Source organism: Anopheles aquasalis, chromosome Y (genome assembly GCF_943734665.1).
Source record: "Anopheles aquasalis chromosome Y, idAnoAquaMG_Q_19, whole genome shotgun sequence".
NCBI classification, from domain to species: domain Eukaryota; kingdom Metazoa; phylum Arthropoda; class Insecta; order Diptera; family Culicidae; genus Anopheles; species Anopheles aquasalis.
In genome coordinates this window covers 3,742,626-3,761,590 of record NC_064879.1, presented here as the reverse complement: position 1 = coordinate 3,761,590, position 18,965 = coordinate 3,742,626, and the positions used below count along the sequence as shown (strand labels likewise).

The window sequence follows — 18,965 nt, the reverse complement described above, 5'->3', positions numbered from 1 at the left end:
TGGCTCGGCCCGTGGCCCGAATGACCACGGGGGAAAACCGGTTCTGGTCCATCCTCCTGTGCTGGAATTGGGTCTGCCAGAAGCGGGAGCTGAGGGGCTTTGGGGGGGGGGGGGGGGGGGGGTGGGCGAGGGGGAACATGAAACTAGAACACCAGCAGCTGCTGCTGCACGAGCAAGATGTGTGCGGACTGCTGGAGCACAAGATTGGATCTGAATGGCTGCTCAAAAAGAAGAAGAAGAAGCTGGGCCGTGCGAAGTACCGTTTTGCTGGCTGGCTGGCTGGCTGGCTGGCTAGCTCTCTCGAGTGCCGGTCCAGTGGGTTACATACTTGGACTTGGGAGGGCTTGGAACCGGAGGGGCTAGAGAACGGGAGGGGGAAAACAAGTAACAAAAACGAAATTCAATCCGTACGTACAACGCTACCAGTTGTTGGTGCTGCTCCACATAACTGTTGTAGCGTAATGGGCGCACTGTGCGCCAGGGTCTTAGAACTCGTTTTTCGGGCTCTGGAACTCGTCGGCTCAGGTTTCGACTCAGGTGTAGGCCACCACCGATTCCCTAACCTCAATCATCTAACCCCGTCTCCGTCTTCTGTTTCCTCTTCTTCTTCTTCTTCTTCTTCTTCTTCCTCTTCTTCTTCTTTGCCCTTGACTTTGGGCCACTCGCGCGGTGGATTTGCGTTGGACAGCCTAAAAGTGGAGTACACGGCCGCCGACTACAAGGAGTCCAGGTATCTGCTCCATCTGGACTCGTCCCATGCCCAAACGATGACCTCGATCGAGCGACCGGCCGGTGGTGCCCTGGCCCTGCACTACGCGGCCGCCCGCGGTTGCCTCGACTGTGTCCGGCTGCTGACGGAGGCGGCACCCGACATCAGGTAAGCGCTCAGTAGCCAGTAGCAAAGGTACTCACTGGTACCACCTAGAATCTGGACCAATATCATTTTTTTATATTAGATGCTCAGCAGAACGGTGTCATTTTGCGTTGTTTTTTTTTTTATTGCCCTTCACCGTTTACCATTTGCCGTTGCATATCATCTCCATTTCAAGTGTTTGCTGTTTTTTTAAATATTTATTTCTGATCCCGCGTTTGCTTTTGATAACTGTACAATTAAAAAAAGATGTTTATTTTTTCATGAATTCGATCTAAATGAAAACGAAAAATTAACGCCATATAATTTGCAGCGCAATTTAGCCATAAAATGGACACTATGTTTCACAGAGTGATTTTTTGTAATCTTTTACACACCTTACCGGCCATTCCGATTGCAAGTTTGGCTAATTTTGCGCACATCATGTACACAGGATCATTGCATGGACAAATGGAAGGACAAAGCCCTTTTCGGTAGACACTCTTCTTTACACAAAACCTTGATTGAACGTTTGCCCCAATATGGTTACGAAATTTCAGCTACCATGCCAAATTATCGCCTTGCTGGCACATTTATCTGCTTAAGGGGGGTCCTTCGGTATTTCGGTTTTGTGACACATATTTTTAACATTTTTTCCCTGAAAGCTGATCCTTTCAAGAGTATTGTGTAAAAGATTTGGATCAATCGGCGAAAAACTGACCATGTTACAGGTTTTTGAAAATCCGCGCATGCCTTGCACGTTTCTAACATTTTCAAAGTCGGTGCTTATCGTACCGCAAATACTACTGATCCGATCGATTCGAAATTTTGAACACATAATCTGTACACACTTTGCCAGGTAGTCCCGTCGAGATTTTATGAAAATTGTTGATGCTTTTTTTTTAAACAAATCGCCAAAAATCGTGTTTTCCAGCAAAATGACAAAAAGCATCACTTTTTCGACTTCAAAAATCTGCCAAAAATTGAGAAATGGGAAATTCTATAAAAACTAGACGTGGCTACCTAGATAAACTTATAATCTTTCAAACGAGTATCGATTTGTATTTTTCCGATGAACCATCACGCTGCTACGATGAGCACCGTTTTCTGCCCGAATCAAAAGACTTGCCCTATTAAGCGACGAACCCGGTTTGCAACCTTTGGCAGACGCACCTTCATAAATTTGATGCCATGGATAAAGTTTTTGATCAATCTTTCCCAAAATAAAACTAAATATTCTTCGAAAATTGTAGTTTAATATGCCATTCATTTGAAAAAATAAAGTTGAATGGTTTCTTCTAAAAAAAATCGTCAAAAATGATCCCTTTTTTTACCAAAAATTACCGAATTAAAAGAACTAATGAACCTGTTCCCGTTGTGGTAAATCATTTCCCACTATGGTTTGAACAGTCCAAACTGTTTGCTTGCCATTGACGGAATGCTTGTTTACGTCTCTTCTATCGTCCATTCTATCAGTCCCTCCTCGCCCAAACAATGTCTGTCGAACTGTGTGATGCCGTCCGTCGAGTTTTTTTTTGTTTGTGCCACAAACCACCACCGACCACCCAAATATACTGCCACTTTAGTCACCATAACTTTGCTTCCACTGGACCAAATGCCATGAAATTTTGACTGAAAGTCCCTAAAGGATGCACCTTTCAAACAAAAATATATTATATATTAGGGTAGCGCCACCAGAAACTTTCCTATGCGAAAAAGTCCGGTCCACTTTGCGACATACCATGGAGTAACGTTTGAAATTTTGGGTTTTTTGAGTTTCCCTCAATCAAATCATCAGCGTTGTCCTAGTGGACTGGAGTGAAACGTGTTATTTTTTGTTCACCGAAAATGTTGTGGCTCGATTTCGACAAACTGTTTACCAACGCAATGAGTAGGCCCGATTCTCGGTGGTTCTTCAGCTCGCCCACTATACAACCAACACTCTACAATTTCTTTCCACCCCATCCCCCACCCAGCGCCAACACACAGATGGACAACGATGTGACACCGGTGTACCTGGCCGCCCAGGAGGGTCACCTCGAGGTGCTGAAGTTCCTGGTGCTGGAGGCCGGCGGTTCGCTGTACGTGAGGGCCCGTGACGGTATGGCACCGATCCATGCCGCCTCCCAGATGGGTTGCCTCGACTGTCTGCGCTGGATGGTAAGTAAAGCGTGGAACACCTTAAAGTTTGGCCGCATAAAACAGGACACAGCTCAGGCCAGAAATAAGCTAAACACATGGCAAACGGTGCCATTTTGTAGGTATTTTATCTAGCTATCATTTGTACATTAGAGCCTGATTTTTTATCATTTTACATCGTTCCTAAAGTTTTTATTCCATAATAGCTCGATATAACGGCATTGGACGATGCTGTGGGAAATTTGATGGATTGAAAAACATCAGTATGAAATCAACGCTGTTGGTTCGATACGAATTTATGATCATTGTGCTGTAATGGCAGCTTGCCAAGTCGGGCCAGAACTTAACGGTACCTTTATGAGACTTAAGGGGGGACTTCGGTATTTAATTTTTATTTGTGACACATGTTTTTAACATTTTTCTCTGAAAGTTGATCCTTTCAAGAGTATTGTGTAAATGATTTGGGTCAATCGAGGAAAAACTGACAAAGATACAGATTTTTGAAAATCCGCGTTTCATACAAGGCTCCATGCAGCCCGCTACTTTGAAGAGCGTTTCCCTAAACCAACGCTTTTAAAGTCGGTGCCCATCGTACCGTAAAAACTACTGGGCCGATCGGTTTGAAATTTTGAACACATAATTTGTACACTCATTGCCAGGTAGCCCCGCCAAGATATCATTAAAATTGTTTATATTTTTTTTAAACAAATCTGTAATGTTCGTTTATTAGAGCAGAATCACAAAAAGCATCACTTTTTGAACTTCAAACATCTGCCAAAAATAGAGAAATAGGAATATCAACAAAAACTCTCCGGGGCTACATAGATAAACTTATAATCTTTCTAATGAATATCGATTTGTATTTTTCTGATGACCCGTCACACAGCTACGATGGGCACCAGAAAAAGTATCTTTTCGAAGACACGGCTGCCTAAATTTGATGGCATGGATTCATTTTTCATTAAATATTGCTCAAAACAATACCAAATATTCGTCAAAAGCAGTAGATTATTATGTCATTTACATGAAAAAATACAGTTGAATGGTTACGTCACAAAAAATCGTTAAAAACGGACCTTTTTTGGACCCGAAAATACCGATGTCCCCCCTTAATAAAAGGTAGAACGTTCTTTTCCAGAGATTCTTCTTTCATGGACATGAACAAACGGCCGTTCATGGAACGGCCCATCCCGTCATAAAACGGCCCGTAGTTTTCAAACCACAACTGCAGATCGCTTGCCAAGTTGAGCAGTTTACGGGGAATTTGTCTGCTGGTTTTTGCCAAAATGCAGTTTTGCGTGGGTTTTTACGTCCAGTTCAATTGAGTTTTCATGGCGATTGTGCAGACGTTTTCTTTTTCACCCTTCGTGTTCCATCGGCGATAACTTTTGAAGGTGCGGTTCGATTTTGACGATTTTTTTTATCACTAAAAGAGAAGGCTTGGACCTTTAAAAAGACACCAACAGAGTAGCACAGCGACCACCAGGGCCGCTGCAGTGAGTAGAAGAGTGCACGGCCAAATATTAAGGTGTTCCATGCTTTTGCTGGCTGGCCCGGGCACACACATTTATTCTCTCTCTCTCTCTCTCTCTCTGTCTCTCACTCCCACAAAGATCGAGGACCAGTCGGTCGATCCGAATCTGCGCGACGGTGACGGTGCGACGCCGCTCCACTTTGCCGCGTCCCGGGGCCACCTGAGCGTGGTCCGCTGGCTGCTGAACCACGGTGCCAAGCTGTCCCTGGACAAGTACGGCAAGAGCCCGATCAACGATGCGGCCGAGAACCAGCAGGTCGAGTGTCTGAACGCCCTCGTCCAGCACGGTAACCTGCAGCAGCAACAGCAGCAACTGGAACCAGCCGACGTGCTGACTCCGGTCGCGACACCGAAGGGTGTGTCACCCGGTGGCAAAATGCAGGACGCGTACCAATCGCAGGTGTCGGTGACGGGGGCGGTGGCGGTGGCGGCGGCGACGGGCAGCTCTTTGCCGAAGCAACAGAGCCGAGCGTCGCGCAAAAGCTCCACCGGTGGCGCGGCAGGTGGTGGTGGTGGTGGGCACTATACCCGCTCGAAAGCCCAGCCATTCGGCGGCCATCATGGCCACACACCCAACAACAACAACAGCAACACGATCCTTTCGACCAAATCGTCCACCGGCAGCTCCGATTCGGAACCTTTTTACCTGCACCCACCGACGATCCGGAAGACGAAGGACGGCCTGTACGCCCGGCAGTCCCCGGATGCCAGTTACTACGGGTCGTCCGTCCTGCCGAACGACGGTGTGTACGTGAACCCGATGCGCCGGAGTGGCGGCTCGTCGACGCCACCGAGCCCGAACGGTAGCATCTCGGGCGAATCGTTCTTCCTGCACGATCCGCAGGAGGTTATTTACAACCGGGTGAAGGATCTGTTCGATGCGGACGCGGTCACGCTGAAGGAGGAGAAGTCGGGCGTCGGTAACCGGTCGATCGGTGAGTCGCACATTCCCTGTTCTTGCTTGCATGCGATTGAGCGATCGATGTTTTTTGTTTTTAATTCCCCTTTTTTTTGTTTTGCGTTTCCCTCTCTCTCAAAAAAACAAAAAAAAAATACTAAAAAACAAAACAGTCCAAGCGGAAGTTCACTCGAGCAGCAGCGGAGCGGCCAGCGGTTCCGACGAGGATCTCTCGGTTTCGTCGTCCAATTCTGGCGGTGGTGGCAGTGTCACTGGCGTACTACCTGGTAGTGGTGGTAGCGTTGGCCAGGCTCCGGCCAACGGCACCCTGCACGGTGTCGATCTGATCAGCAATCATCATCAGCTTCATCATCAGCTTCATCATCAGCATCATAATCTGCATACACATCAGCATCATGGTGCTGGTGGTGGCCGGTCCGGGTCGGCCAGCGTGAGCGTGAACCACGAGCACGACTACGAGGACATCTATCTGATCCGCGAGGAAACGCAGGGCTACGGTGGTGGAGGGGCACCCGGTGTCGCTACTAGAGGAGGAGGAGGAGTTGCAGGATCTAACGCTGCTGCTGCTGCTCCTGGTGGTGCTCCTGGTGGTGGTGGTGGTGGTGGGCACACGGCCGGGCATCTGCGGGGTGTTGGTAGGAGCCGGTCGCGGGACAGTGGCTCCCATAGCCGCTCCGCCAGTGCCAGCTCGAACCGCAGTGACGTCATCCTGCAGCTAACCAGCCAGAATCAGGTAGGCAGAGAGAGAGAGAGAGAGAAGGAGAGAGAGATAGAGAGAAAAAGAGAGAGAGAAAGAGGGAGATCATCAGAACACGGTGTACCATACAAAAAAGTGAGAAAATCCTTTATCGAAGTTTCAAACCATTTTTGTAGGTTTTCTAGTGTTTTAAAATATCTAAATTGGCATTATATTTCATTGTTTATCAAAACCAAAACCAAATTAGTGGATTTGTCGGCCTGCTTGCTCAAATAATTACTCCAAGCGGTTACGAATTCGAGAACAGCCTTCGGTAAGATAGGTGTCCAACTTAGAAGACCACGGTTTGGTGACAAACGATTTCAGCGAGCCAACCGTGTATGGTGTGACGATTCACAGGCCTTAGGCCGAACAAACGCCCATATTGAATAGCCCAACCGATTTAATTAAGGACCGCTTGGAGGGCATTAGTCTTTCGACCAAAAATTCATGTTCTCTTTCAATCATGCTTGAGAGTCCGTTTAGACGTATGGCATCTTACTGAAACTCAACATTTTCTGGTGTGTCGAAGTATGCTTTTATCGATGGTAGAATGTGTTCCTTCCAAAAAGTGATACAAACATCAATATTCATTTTAGTATTGAATTTTATGAAAACTGGTGCCATTTTCAAACTATGTTTTATCCTTTCTAAAGATGTTTTCTCCTTTCAACTATTAAATTACGCTTCACCCTAGCTCTAGAGGCTGCTTTTAGGTCATATTTGGCCATCCGATGCATACAGGATCTTGAGATATTCGTCTCTTATGCAAGATTTCATATGGATCGCACTGGATTTGGCTAACTTTTGCTCGGACCGATCTTACCACTTTTTCAGTGCGCTCAGATCGTTGCCGACCACTACCGTGTTTCCTATGCCTTGGCCGTTCATGAATTGAACGTTTAATCACGGTACAATGCCAGGATTACATCTGAGAACCGCTGTTATTTCTATGAGATTTTTCTTGGGCGCGAAGCAAATTCGACACTGTCGCCTTTGAATACATTTTTCCGAACAGACATCTTTTGCACGACTATTTTGCATACATCATTTGATAGATATGAGTCTCACGAATACACCAATACCCCATAATGCCATACTGGTGTTAGGAAAAAGTCCAAAACAGAGCAATGAAAACATTCTCACTATTTTATGGTACACCCTGTATATTCATCTTTATCATCGTATCTTGTCTGGCAGGTTGGTAACCATCATAACAACAACAACAACAACAACAACAGTAAAAACAACAACAACAACAAGGAGCATATGTTGCTGACCAAGCGCAACAACATGCTGTACGAGCAGCAGCAGCAGCAACAGCAACAGCAGCAACAACAACGGAGACACCATCACGGTACCAAGCCACTGCCGAAGCCGGTATACAATCAGGCTAACGGCAAGGAGTCTAGCAAGGGTGGCCAGGAACGGGGAGGAGCGCACCGGATGAAGGGTGGTCCGCTGCTGGGCACCGCTGGCCTACCGGAGCCCGACTACTCGACCGGTACGATGCGCTCCAGCGTCACCGACAACGCGTACGAGAGTGTTTGCTCGCCCGAGGACGTGTACGAGCGAGCCGCCGAGATGGGTCTGATTGTCAGCAAAAAGCAGCAACAGCAGCAGCAGCAGCCAGCAAGTGGAACAACCGTTAACGCGAATGGTGCCACTAACGGTCTTGGTGCCCATGCAGCCACCGGCACCGAGGCAGCCAAACGAAACGGGCCGCCGCCACCACCACCACAGCACCAGCAGATGAACGAAGAAAATGAAAATGCAGGTAAGTACCGACGCACACTCCAAGATGATGATGATGATGATGATCATGTTAGCCTACATACGGAGACGGGCCGATCGTGTCCCCTTCGAGTCCGAAACCTGAGGCGGAGATCTATAGCGGGAGATAGAGAGAGAGAGAGAGAGAAAGATGGCGCAACCAGTGACCGGTTCATGCTCTAGTAAAAATTCGGAATGGAATAACAATCACACCGCACCGTACCGGCCAGGCCAAAAGGAGGAGTAGGAGGAGGAGGAGATGTGTGGTGGGCGCGAGCATTGCGCGAGAAGTGGCAGCAGTGTATAAATAGTAACAGCTATTAATGAGTGCTGTTATGGTTTGTGCGATGCCGTTTCTGATCGTGCCTCTGTGCCCTCTTCTACATCTCATCATCCCGGGTTGAACGAAGCTGCTGCTGCTGCTGCTGCTGCTCTTTGATGGAGTACGTTCGATTGGAACCATCCGCCCAGTTGCATTCGATTGGTTGACAATTTTGTAAGGATCAGGGAGTGGTGCTCTCCCGTTGTCAAACGGTCCTCGGTGCATCTCTGCTGGCACAAGTTTACTCATTTTGTTTGAACGTCAGCTTGGACGCGAACAGGAACAGGAAGTCGAACTCCGGTTGATTTGTTTTTTTTTCTACTGTTTACTGCATTTCTTTTTTGTTTGGGGATAATTTTTAAGAACTTTCCTTTTCGCTTAGATCGGAATAGCTCTGACCCTGATCTAAAAAATTAACCCAAAAACGAGGTTTTTCTCCAAATTGTCCGCTGTTCCTAGAGGAGAGCCGTATGCCTAGGAAAAAGGAACACATGCTGATAAAAAAAAACGAAGAAAAGCAAGCTACTGTGTCCATAAAAAGGAGGGATTTTCGATTTATTACGAAAGTTTCCGTTTTATTCCTCCAAATCAATTTCGTCGCCCTTCAAAGTGATCCCCTGCCCGATGCAATGCACCTGTGCCAGCGGATTTTCCGAAGCTTTGGAATCGATTATTCGACTTCAACACGTTCCTGACCATCCTGGCAGTCTTTTGATCACTTGTAAACATTTTTATTTCACTGATCGTAGTCACCACAGGGTTTCTGCGTCATTCTGCACCATTTTTTGGGCAATTCTTTGTGCCAAAAAAATCATAAAAACGTAAAACTTGTCATGGCTATCAATCAGAGTACTGACAAGCTACAAAAATACGAGAATTAAAATAAAGGAGGTTTGCACGAGCATACGGAGTACCGAATCCCCTTATTTGATCGACACAGTAGCACATGGTGCGCCATATCAGGTGCTTACCTAATTTAAGGGGGGACTTCGGTATTTTCGGACCAAAAAAAGGCCCGTTTATGACGATTTTTTGTCACGTAACCATTCAACTTTATTTTTTTAAATGAATGGCATAATAATCTACAACTCTTGAAGAATATTTGGTATCGTTTTGAGCAACATTCATTGAAAACTTAATCCGTGGCATCAAATTTTGGTAGGCATGTCGTCGAAAAGGTACTTTTTGCGATGACCATCGTAGCGACATGACGGGTCATCCGAAATATACAAATCGATATTCGTTTGAAAGGTTATAAGTTTATCTAGGTAGCCCCGGAGAGTTTTTGTTGATATTTCATGGTTTCGATTTTTGATAGATTTTTGAAGTTGGAAAAGTGATGCTTTTTGCGATTCTGCCAAAAAAACGACCTGTACATAATTGTTTAAAAAAACTATCGACAATTTCCATGATATCTCGACAAGACTACCTGATAAAGAGTGTACAGATTATGTGTTAAAAATTTCAAATCGATCGGACCAGTAGTTTATACGCTGGGCACCGACTTTGCAAAACGTTGGTTTTTTGGGAAAAGCTCTTCAAAGTAGCGAGCTCCATGGAGCCTTGTATGAATCGCGGATTTTCAAAATTATGTGTGACAATTTCATTCTGTTTCTTTAAAGTGAAGTGATCTATTACTAAAATGGCACAGACTGACGCTTTAGAAACTGTCCTATTTGTCCAAATCCGTTGAGTAATGACAGAGTTATTCAGCTTTAAAATAAGGAACCACCTGATGGCGCACCCTTTACATGTTTCTAAAAAAAATGCATAATTTCAATGGTTAAATATATTGAGCTACCTGGGAGAGAGAGGAAGAGTAGAGGGGTTTTTTTAGGTATGTTATAACTCCTTTCTTTTTGTGTGACATTAGCCGAAAAAAAATCGCTGCATGCTGAAAGTAGCTCACATCGTTCGCCGAATAGTCTGAAGCAATCAGGAAAAAAAAGTGGTTTATCAATCAATTTATACTTTGTGTCAGAAGAATGAAAAAGAACTTCTGGTGCAACCCATCACGCGTCGCTACTACTCGCTCCTGTCCTTTAAGTCCTGTTTTGATGGCTTTGGCTTATCAATTCACTTCTTCTCTCTCTCTCTCTCTCTCTCTTTCTCTCTACTAAACAGGACCACCACCACCGCCACTGCCACCACCGCTGAAGGCGAGCAGCTACGGGTTCAGCGGGCTGGCCAATGGTGGCGGGGGCCACCATCATCCTGGTGCAGGTGGTGTGAACGCGACGGCCGCCGCCGCAGCAGCAGCCGCCGCCGCTGCCGTAGCCGCCGCCTCGATCATTAACGGCGGCTACGGTTACTCGAAAGGTGCGCGCAACGGCGGAGACCAGCAGACCGTGGCGGCGTACGGCGAGACCCATTACCAGCGAGTGGGTGGTAGTGATGCGCCCCACCACCACCTCAATCACCCCCATCACTATCAGCAGCAGCAGCAGCAGCACGATTCCGACTCCGGGCACGAGGTACAGGAAGAGTCCACCCTCAAGCCGTCCGATCTGATCCGTGGCAACCACAACCGCAGCATGTCCATCATTTCCGGTAAGTGTGCGAGATCGCGTGTGTGCGTATACTGCTGGTGTGTTTGAGGGAGAGAGAGAGAGAGAGAGGGGAGAGAGAGAGTATTTGCATGCGTGAGCGTGTGCAGACGTGCGTGCGTTTCGGGCGGTTCTGTTCCGGTTGGCCTAGGTCCTCCGAGACTCCGAACAGATCGTGTTTGTTTACAGGGTTACTGACATGAAGTGTTTACCTGTTCAAAACACTATAACTTTTTTGTTTGAAATGATTTTGTATTGATTTCCAAGACAAAATTGTTTTAAAATATTCAAATTTTCAGACACTATTCGCTTTAGCTCGACGTGGCCACATTTTGGCTCGACTATAGCCTTCTAACGGCCCGAAAAGAAAAAATTGATGCTGCACGAATGTGATCTTGCGGTATTTTGGCTCGTTCTCGTACAATCGATTACATTATCGCATCCATACTGGCTTATTTTTTAGTCCTCACCTTGCTCTCTAACTTGGACCAGACGGAATGGTCCATAGGATTTGCGTCTGGTGAAGTCTAAATCCACTGTGTGGACGAAATGAAGTGTGGAACATGTTTTTTTTAACCATTCTTGGTTCGCACGAGCTTTATGAGACGATTCCGAGCCTTGTAGGACCGTGCATGGTCTGCGACTGAAATGATTACGTGTCCACGGCTCTAAAGGACCTTCTGAAACATATTATCGATAACGTGTCGCTTTGAATTTGACTCCAGGATCGATGAAAACAGTTGACGAGCGCCCATCAGCGGTCACAGCGGCCCAAGCCAATAATTGCGATGGGAAATTGCTACGAGTGGCTGTGCTTCGGCTCAAATTCAAGTATGAACCATCGGTCAAGTAAACACGATCGTTTTTAGAGCTTATGGACTGATTAATTTGAAATTTTTTCTCATCGGAGAACACAAAGTTTGAAAATTCGCCACGTGTCGTGCAAGCGCAACAAGTCTTTTGCTCGTTCGCACTGAACTTTTTTTGCTGCGGTGTAAGATTGTGCCCTTCTTGGAAGTTGTAATACTTAACCTTGAGTTCATTTTTCATTATGGGTTGCATAGGATCGAGCGAAATTTTCATACCTTTTGCGAGGTTTTTATGAACTGCGACGCGGATTTCGTTGAATTCTGGCCTTCACTTTCCGAATCATGCCTGGCGATGTTGCGATGGAGCGATACACAAACATTTTGATCATTCTAAGGTGACTAAGCTCACGAAGTATAGCTGATGGTTGTGATTTTCCAGCCAAATAAACTCCATCACATCATATTATGTTTGAATTACATCACGATAAAAAATTATTATGTTATTATTATGATATTATGTTTGAATTACATCACGATCTACAAAACATAGACGCCAATGCTTTTGGTAGCTTGTAAACAATATATTAAACTGTAACTAAAACAATTTTGGCGTCGCTGTTACGAGCGGTTTGAAAGATACAGCAGTGTGAATTTGGTAACACTTCATATCAGTAACCCTGTATTGTTGTTGATTCCGTGACCCAACTCTCCGAGGCTAGAGAGAGAGAGAGGGAGAGAGAGAGAGAGAGGGAGGGAGCATCATTAAGATCACTTATCGCCCGCGAGTCCTGATGCGCCGAGTGCGCCGCTTCCGGATCGAACACGACTGCAACGATCGATCAATCCGCCTTCCACTGATCCGATCGGATCGTTCCGGTGTTCCTGCGGTTCCGCGGACGTAAAAGCGCGTGCACTAAAATTGCCAGTGGAGGGGGGGGGCCGGGGCCTGAGGGAGCGAAATGGGCTCGCAATGAGCGCGAAACGATATAGAGCGGATCGGTCCGGTCTCGTGAGGGCCTCCTCCAACCCCTCGAAGCAGATGTTGTTGTTGTTGTTGTTGTTGCTATTGCCCCCCCCCCCTCTCTCTCTCTCTCTCTCTCTCTCTGTTTTGTGCAATTTTCCGGCTCCGCAAGGTGGAGTGTAGACCGGGCCGACCGAAAGGAATCGGAAATCGAATCGGCCGGATCGGGGAGATGGAAACAAAACTGAGATAAACAAGACTTTTGGAGCGTGTGCGAGCGTGCGCGCGAGAGAGAGAGAGACAGCAGTGAAAGGGGTAAGGAAAAGGGGGGAAGCGAACGGGGAAGCAGCAGCAGTAAACAGCAGCAGGCCAGTACCCCGGAACCGTGGCTGATCGCGTGGCTGGCGAGCTAAATTTGATTTTTTTTTGTTTCTCATTTTCTTTCGCTCTTTCTTTCTTTTTCTTTCTCTTTCTCTCTCTCTCTCTCTCTTCGTCTCTCTCCTTGCCTTGGTTTCGTTTGCGATTTTCATGCTTTCTTTTCCGCTGGGCCCCGTGCTGCTGCTGGTGGTGGTGGTGGTGGTGGACTTCGTGCAGCTAATAAGAAAGCCAAGCTGATCCAAGGCAACCATGGTGGCAGCGCGGACGGTGGCAGCCTACATAGCTTATGTGCTACGGCTACGGAAACTGGTGCACCGTACGGCTCGAAGGCATCCCGGATCGGTACGGCGCCGTCAGTCGACGACCAGCACTGCCATCAGCAACATCAGCAGCAGCAGCAGCAGCAACAACATCACCATCACCATCAACCGCAACGGCTCGCAGCCTCCTCAACCCACGGGCACCAGCACCTCCACCTACCGGGACCGAACCTGGTCAACAAGCAGCTCGTCCTACCGTTCGTCCCGCCCAGCTTCCCCAATGGTACCGGCGACGGTTCCAACCATCTGATCAAACCGTCCGAGTATCTGAAGAGCATCAGCGACAAGAAGTCCAATGCGGGCTCGCAGCGGTGAGTTTCCTCCCCCCCCCCCCCAGTGCATCCCCTGTGTGTCTGTATGTGCCGGTATGTGTGTCCTGTCCTGTGTCGCCATCGTCATCGTCCTGAACCTGTCCTGTCCTGTCCTGTCAACTCGATCGAATCGAAACTCATCAGTGAATCAAAGTGAGGTTAATGGGGAGGGTGGTGCGCACCCCCTAACGGCTTAATGGAAAGGGAGAGAGAGAGAGAGAGAGAGAGAGAGGGGGGGGGGGATGATGGCTGATCACAGGGGTTGCCACTTTCTCAACCCCTCGATCACACCCCGTGCAGATCCCGTTTCCGCTGCTCAAAATGTGGATGTGTGTATGTGTGTATGTGTGTGTGTGTGTGTTTCTGTGGCACCCCCGGCAATGGGGTTTTCCCGCTTTCACCCTTCTACGCCCCCACCCACCCCCGCTGGTGGGTGAAATTGGGGTTGTTTTTCAACGCGAACGGTGCTTTCGTTGGCGTGCGGCTGTGAATCATGCCACATGCACCCCCACCCCTTCACCCCCATCATCCCCATCGTTGGAGTGGAGCGGGGAAGTGACAGGACGCGTCACTCAACGTCAATGGACATTATAGCGACTACACGGGCGACTTACAACCCTCATCCCCCATCCCCCCAACAACAACAACAACAACAACAACAACAACATTATCGCTTCCCATTCTCTCTCCCCACCCCCTCCCCCACAGCTCATCCGACACGGAGGATTATATGCCATTGAACAGTGCGCTGATCGTGCAGGCGGGCCCGGAGCCCCCCAAACCGCCACCACCACCGCCCGCCCCACCCCTGCTGCACTCGCACACGCTGACGCACCCGGCACAAACAGGCGGCCGGCCGGCCGGAACACCAGCAGCGACGGCGGCATCAACGACAACAACGGCGACGGCGACGGCGACGGCGACCACCACGAGCGGGCAACCACCGCCACCCCCACCACCCCAGACCGAGACGGCGTCCGACATCCGGAAGGTGCACCAGCCGCTGTCCGCCATCTCGATCCAGGACCTGAACAGTGTCCAGCTGCGCCGCACCAGTGACAAGATGCTGGCGAAAACGTACTCGGCGCCGACGCGCAGCATCAGCATGCAGTGCCTGTCCAGCACCAGCGAGCAGTTCCTGTCGCAAAAGACGGACCTCATTGCCGAGCTGAAGCTGTCGAAGGACATCGCCGGCGTGAAGAAGATGAAGGTCGAGCGGGCGAAGCTGGAGGACCGGCAGGCGAACGAGGTGTACTCGGAGGTGACGCGCCAGTTCACCGCCCAGAACTACGTCGATCAGGTACGCGATCACAGATGCTCCAACTCACCCCCCTATGTGCGCTTTTCCATTTTTTTCCTCTCCAATCAACCGGATCCTGCTCCCGCTTCTTCTGCTGCTTCTCCCTCATTCATTCTTCTGGTGGTCTTGGCTGGGCATCATCCACATCCACATCCACATCCACATCCACATCATCATCATCCGCAACCTCATTATCGTTCTCTTGCATTTCTCTTGTGGCTCTTGGAGCGTATCGGGCGTGTGCGTGCGTGCGTGCGTGCGTGCGTGCGTGCGTGCCCGGTATAGGGGAAGGATCGCGCGATTGCTTCACTTCAATGCGGCCATATTAGCATAGTTTATTAGCCCGCTGGCCGGTGTGCTTTACGATACCTTCAGATGCCTGCTCTGCTCTCTGGTGTGCTTCTCCCTTTCCCGTCTTTCTCCTTTCTGCTGCACACTTTGTGTCGAACCGTCTGGCGGTGGCGGTGGCGGTTCGACCATATAAACGCGCTTTCACTGCCCTTAGCCGCACAAGCTACTCGTTCCCCCAGCTTCTCCTTAGCTAACCTTGCACCTGCACCATCATCATCATCACGGGCTAGATCCAATCACGGCGACGACTGCCACAGGAGAGGATGCCCCATCACCTCCTACACTCCTGCAAGTTTCGCATTAAACCGCCATCCGTTTTGATGCCAGAACAGATTTTCACTGAAAAAAAAAACATATCGAGCCAAGATTTTTTAAGAGTACATTTAAAAAAAAAGGGCAATACAGTAGAAAAAAAAGAAACCCCCAAAAAACTTGGACTGCCATTTTGAGTCAAATAAGTTGTCGAGTTTCCAACAGACAGCGTAGAATTTTCTACTTTATTTCTTCGGTCGAGGACACAATATTTGTGACACATGTTTTTAACATTTTTCCCTGAATGCTGATCCTTTCAAGAGTATTGTGTAAAAGTTTTGGATCAAACGAGGAAAAACTGACAAAGATACAGATTTTTGAAAATCCGCATTTCATACAAGGCCTTGTGCGTTTCCAACATTTTACACATAATCTGTACACATTTTGGCAGGTAGCCCCGTCAAGATATCATTAAAATTGTTGATACTTTTTTAAAACAAATCTGTAAAGTTCGTTTTTAGAGCAGAATCACAAAAAGCATCACTTTTTGAACTTCAAAAATCTGCCAAAAATAGAGAAATAGGAATATCAACAAAAACTCTCCGGGGCTTCATAGATAAACTTATGATCTTTCTAACGAGTATCGGTTTGTATATTTCGGATGACCCATCACGCAGCTACGATGGGCACCAGAAAAAGTATCTTTTCGAAGACACGATTGCCTAAATTTGATGGCATGGATTAATTTTTCAATGAATGTTGCTCAAAACAACAAAAAATTTTTTTTCAAAAGCTGTAGATTATTATGTCATTAACTTGAAAAAATACAGTTGAATGGTTACGTCACAAAAAATCGTTAAAAACGGGCCTTTTTTGGGCCCGAAAATACCAAAGTCCCCCCTTAAATACGTCAATCTCAATCTGGGGCTTGGTTGCATTGCTAAAAATAGCTTGTTAAAATGTTAAAAGTACCAAAAATACTTTCATTTCCCAAAAACCACACTGACAGGGATTGACGTAGTTTATTGTTGGCAAAGGCGTGCTTTCTCTCGTGGGATGTAAAAAGAGCGAGGGGGCAAGGAGCTCGCTAAACTGTTTATCCCTTTTCATGCAATAAGTTTGAATTTTGTTTTGAGAAGCGCGAACTGTCTCTTTTCGGAAACATTCAACCAAATCAATTCCTTCTCTTAAGGCTTCGCTATTTAATTTTGTTCTGTGACACATGTTTTTAACATTTTCCCCCGAATGCCGATCCTTTTAAGAACATTGTGTACATTTTTTTTGGATCAAACGAAGCCAAACTGACCAAGTAACAGGTTTTTGAAAATCCGCATTTCATACAAGGCTCCATGGAGCTCACTACTTTGAGGAGCGTTTCCCCAAAACCAACGTTTTCGATCGATTTGAAATTTTTAACACATAATCTGTACACTTTCTGTCAGGTAGTCACGTCGAGATTTTATGAAAATTGTTGATACTTATTTTTAAACAAATCGCCAAAAATCGTGGTTTTCGGCAAAATCACAAAAAGCATCACTTTTTCAAACTTTAAAAATCTGCCACAAATCGAAAAATTAGAATATCAACAAAAACTCGACGGGGCTGCCTGGATAAACTTATGATCTTTCAAACGAGTATCGATTTGTATTTCTCCGATGACCCATCGCGCTGCTACGATGGGCACCGTTTTCTGTCCGAATCAAAAGACTTGCCCGTTTTAAGCGACGAACCCGGTGTGCAACCTTTTGCAGGCGCACCTCCATAAATTTGTTGCCATGGATGATTAATTTCATTCATGGATGTTAAATTCATTCGTCAAAAGTGGCAGTTTAATAAAATTTAATGGTTGCATCACAAAAATTCGTCAACAAAGATTGGCCCAGTGCTCGGGTAGAAGATGGATAGGAGTGTATACTACTATTGCGCACTGCTTACTTGCACCCGCACTCATCACATACACAGACAGACACACACACAGGCACATTCACCGGCACACATACACCCTCATCACCGCTATCTATCCATGTTGTGTTTTCTTTTTTTTTTTTTTCTTCTGTGTTTTTTGCTCTTCGATAGCCTTATCATACAGCTGATAAGATCTTTCAGGTACCGGAGCGTGACAACGCCGGCAACCTGATCCCGGACTGGAAGCGCCAGATGCTGGCGAAGAAGGCGGCCGAGAAGGCGAAGAAGGAGTTCGAGGAGCGGTTGGCCCGGGAGGCCGAGGATCGCCGCCTGTCCGCGATACCGAAGTGGAAGCGCGATCTGATCGCCCGCAAGGAGGAAGCGGAAAGCAAACTCAAGTAGGCCCCCGTTCACCAACGTTCCGTTTCCGTCGCGATCTCTCTTTCTCATCATTTTTCTCTCTCTTTCTCTCTCTCTCTCTCTCTCGCTCGTAACAGATCGTCCATCTACACACCGAAGGTGGAGGAGCCTCAGCGGCGATCGGATACGTGGCGCAACCGGATCTCGCAGCGCGCCATGTCAATCGACAACATTAGCTCGTTCGGTTCGGTGGCGGCGACCGGGGCGCCCGATGAGAGTGCTGGGATGCTGCGTTACAACAAAGAAAACCATCAGCATCAGCAGAGCAGCCCCACCAACAATGGTTACAATCATGGCCACGGCACGTCGGCATCGCACTACAGCAACAACAACAACAACAACAACAACAACATCGCCGGCAACAACACTACTGGCGGTCGGGCGGCGAGCGTCATCAATGCACCGATCAGCAACGGGGGCGGCGGTGGCGGTCCACCACGCCGCTCGATGGAGAACATCAGCAACGGCAAGATGGAGGGGGCCGGGACGGCCCACGGTTACCATCTGCCCGACATGATGACCACACCGTCCACACCGGGCGAATCGGTCTGTGGCAACGATGACGACGATGGCAGCGAGCAGATCATTCCGTGGCGGGCTCACCTGCGGAAAACCAACAGCCGCCTCTCGCTGATAGGCTGATAGGATGCTAGGAGGGAAGGTGGGGGGGGGGGGGGTGTGCGGAGTGGGGGGAGGGAAGGAAAGGGGTTAGGGAAAAGGGGAAAAAGGGGGGGTGGGGACTTCAACGCCGAAGATTTCGTTGCAATATTATGTTTTACTACTATGTTTACTTTACTTTACCTCTAACCTGGTAGCCCGCACCAAACACATATTACTGGATTGGTGTGGGTAGAGAGAGAGAGAGAGAGAGAGAGAAGGAGAGAGAGAAAAAGAGAGATAAAAGAGAGCCTACCCCCTGTCCAGCCCTATCCTAGCACCGGCAATACACCTAGTGTAAACGGTGCTGTTAACCTTGTCCTCCTCCATCTCCTCCTCTTCCGCATCCTCGTCCCCTAAAACGTTTTATAATAACGCATTGACTGCCGCGTACACTACGCTCGCTCATTGCTGCCTACTACTGTTGGCAGCATTACTGTTACTAGTGCTACTACTACTACTACTACTACTGCTACTGCTAC

The 18,965-nt window shown here is 47.8% G+C and overlaps 1 protein-coding gene across 1 annotated transcript; it reads left to right on the top strand.

Moving 5' to 3' along the window:
* The first annotated feature begins 728 nt into the window (after positions 1 to 728).
* On the top strand, positions 729 to 18,468 carry LOC126579879 (uncharacterized). The gene is made up of 12 exons (XM_050243573.1): positions 729 to 877; positions 2,827 to 3,010; positions 4,603 to 5,458; positions 5,595 to 5,771; positions 5,838 to 5,943; positions 6,055 to 6,162; positions 7,396 to 7,955; positions 10,398 to 10,823; positions 13,184 to 13,598; positions 14,307 to 14,898; positions 17,608 to 17,804; positions 17,904 to 18,468. Exons 1-12 carry the CDS (start codon positions 768 to 770, stop codon positions 18,466 to 18,468), a joined length of 4,296 nt encoding a protein of 1,431 aa, XP_050099530.1. The 5' UTR covers positions 729 to 767.
* The last annotated feature ends 497 nt before the right edge of the window (positions 18,469 to 18,965 follow it).

Bases quoted from the DNA above. Each gene is read 5' to 3' on its own strand.
- LOC126579879 (XM_050243573.1), top strand. From the start codon at position 768: ATGACCTCGATCGAGCGACCGGCCGGTGGTGCCCTGGCCCTGCACTAC. The intron at 3,011-4,602 runs GTAAGTAAAGCG...ACTCCCACAAAG, and splicing joins TCGACTGTCTGCGCTGGATG to ATCGAGGACCAGTCGGTCGA. The intron at 7,956-10,397 runs GTAAGTACCGAC...TCTACTAAACAG, and splicing joins CGAAGAAAATGAAAATGCAG to GACCACCACCACCGCCACTG.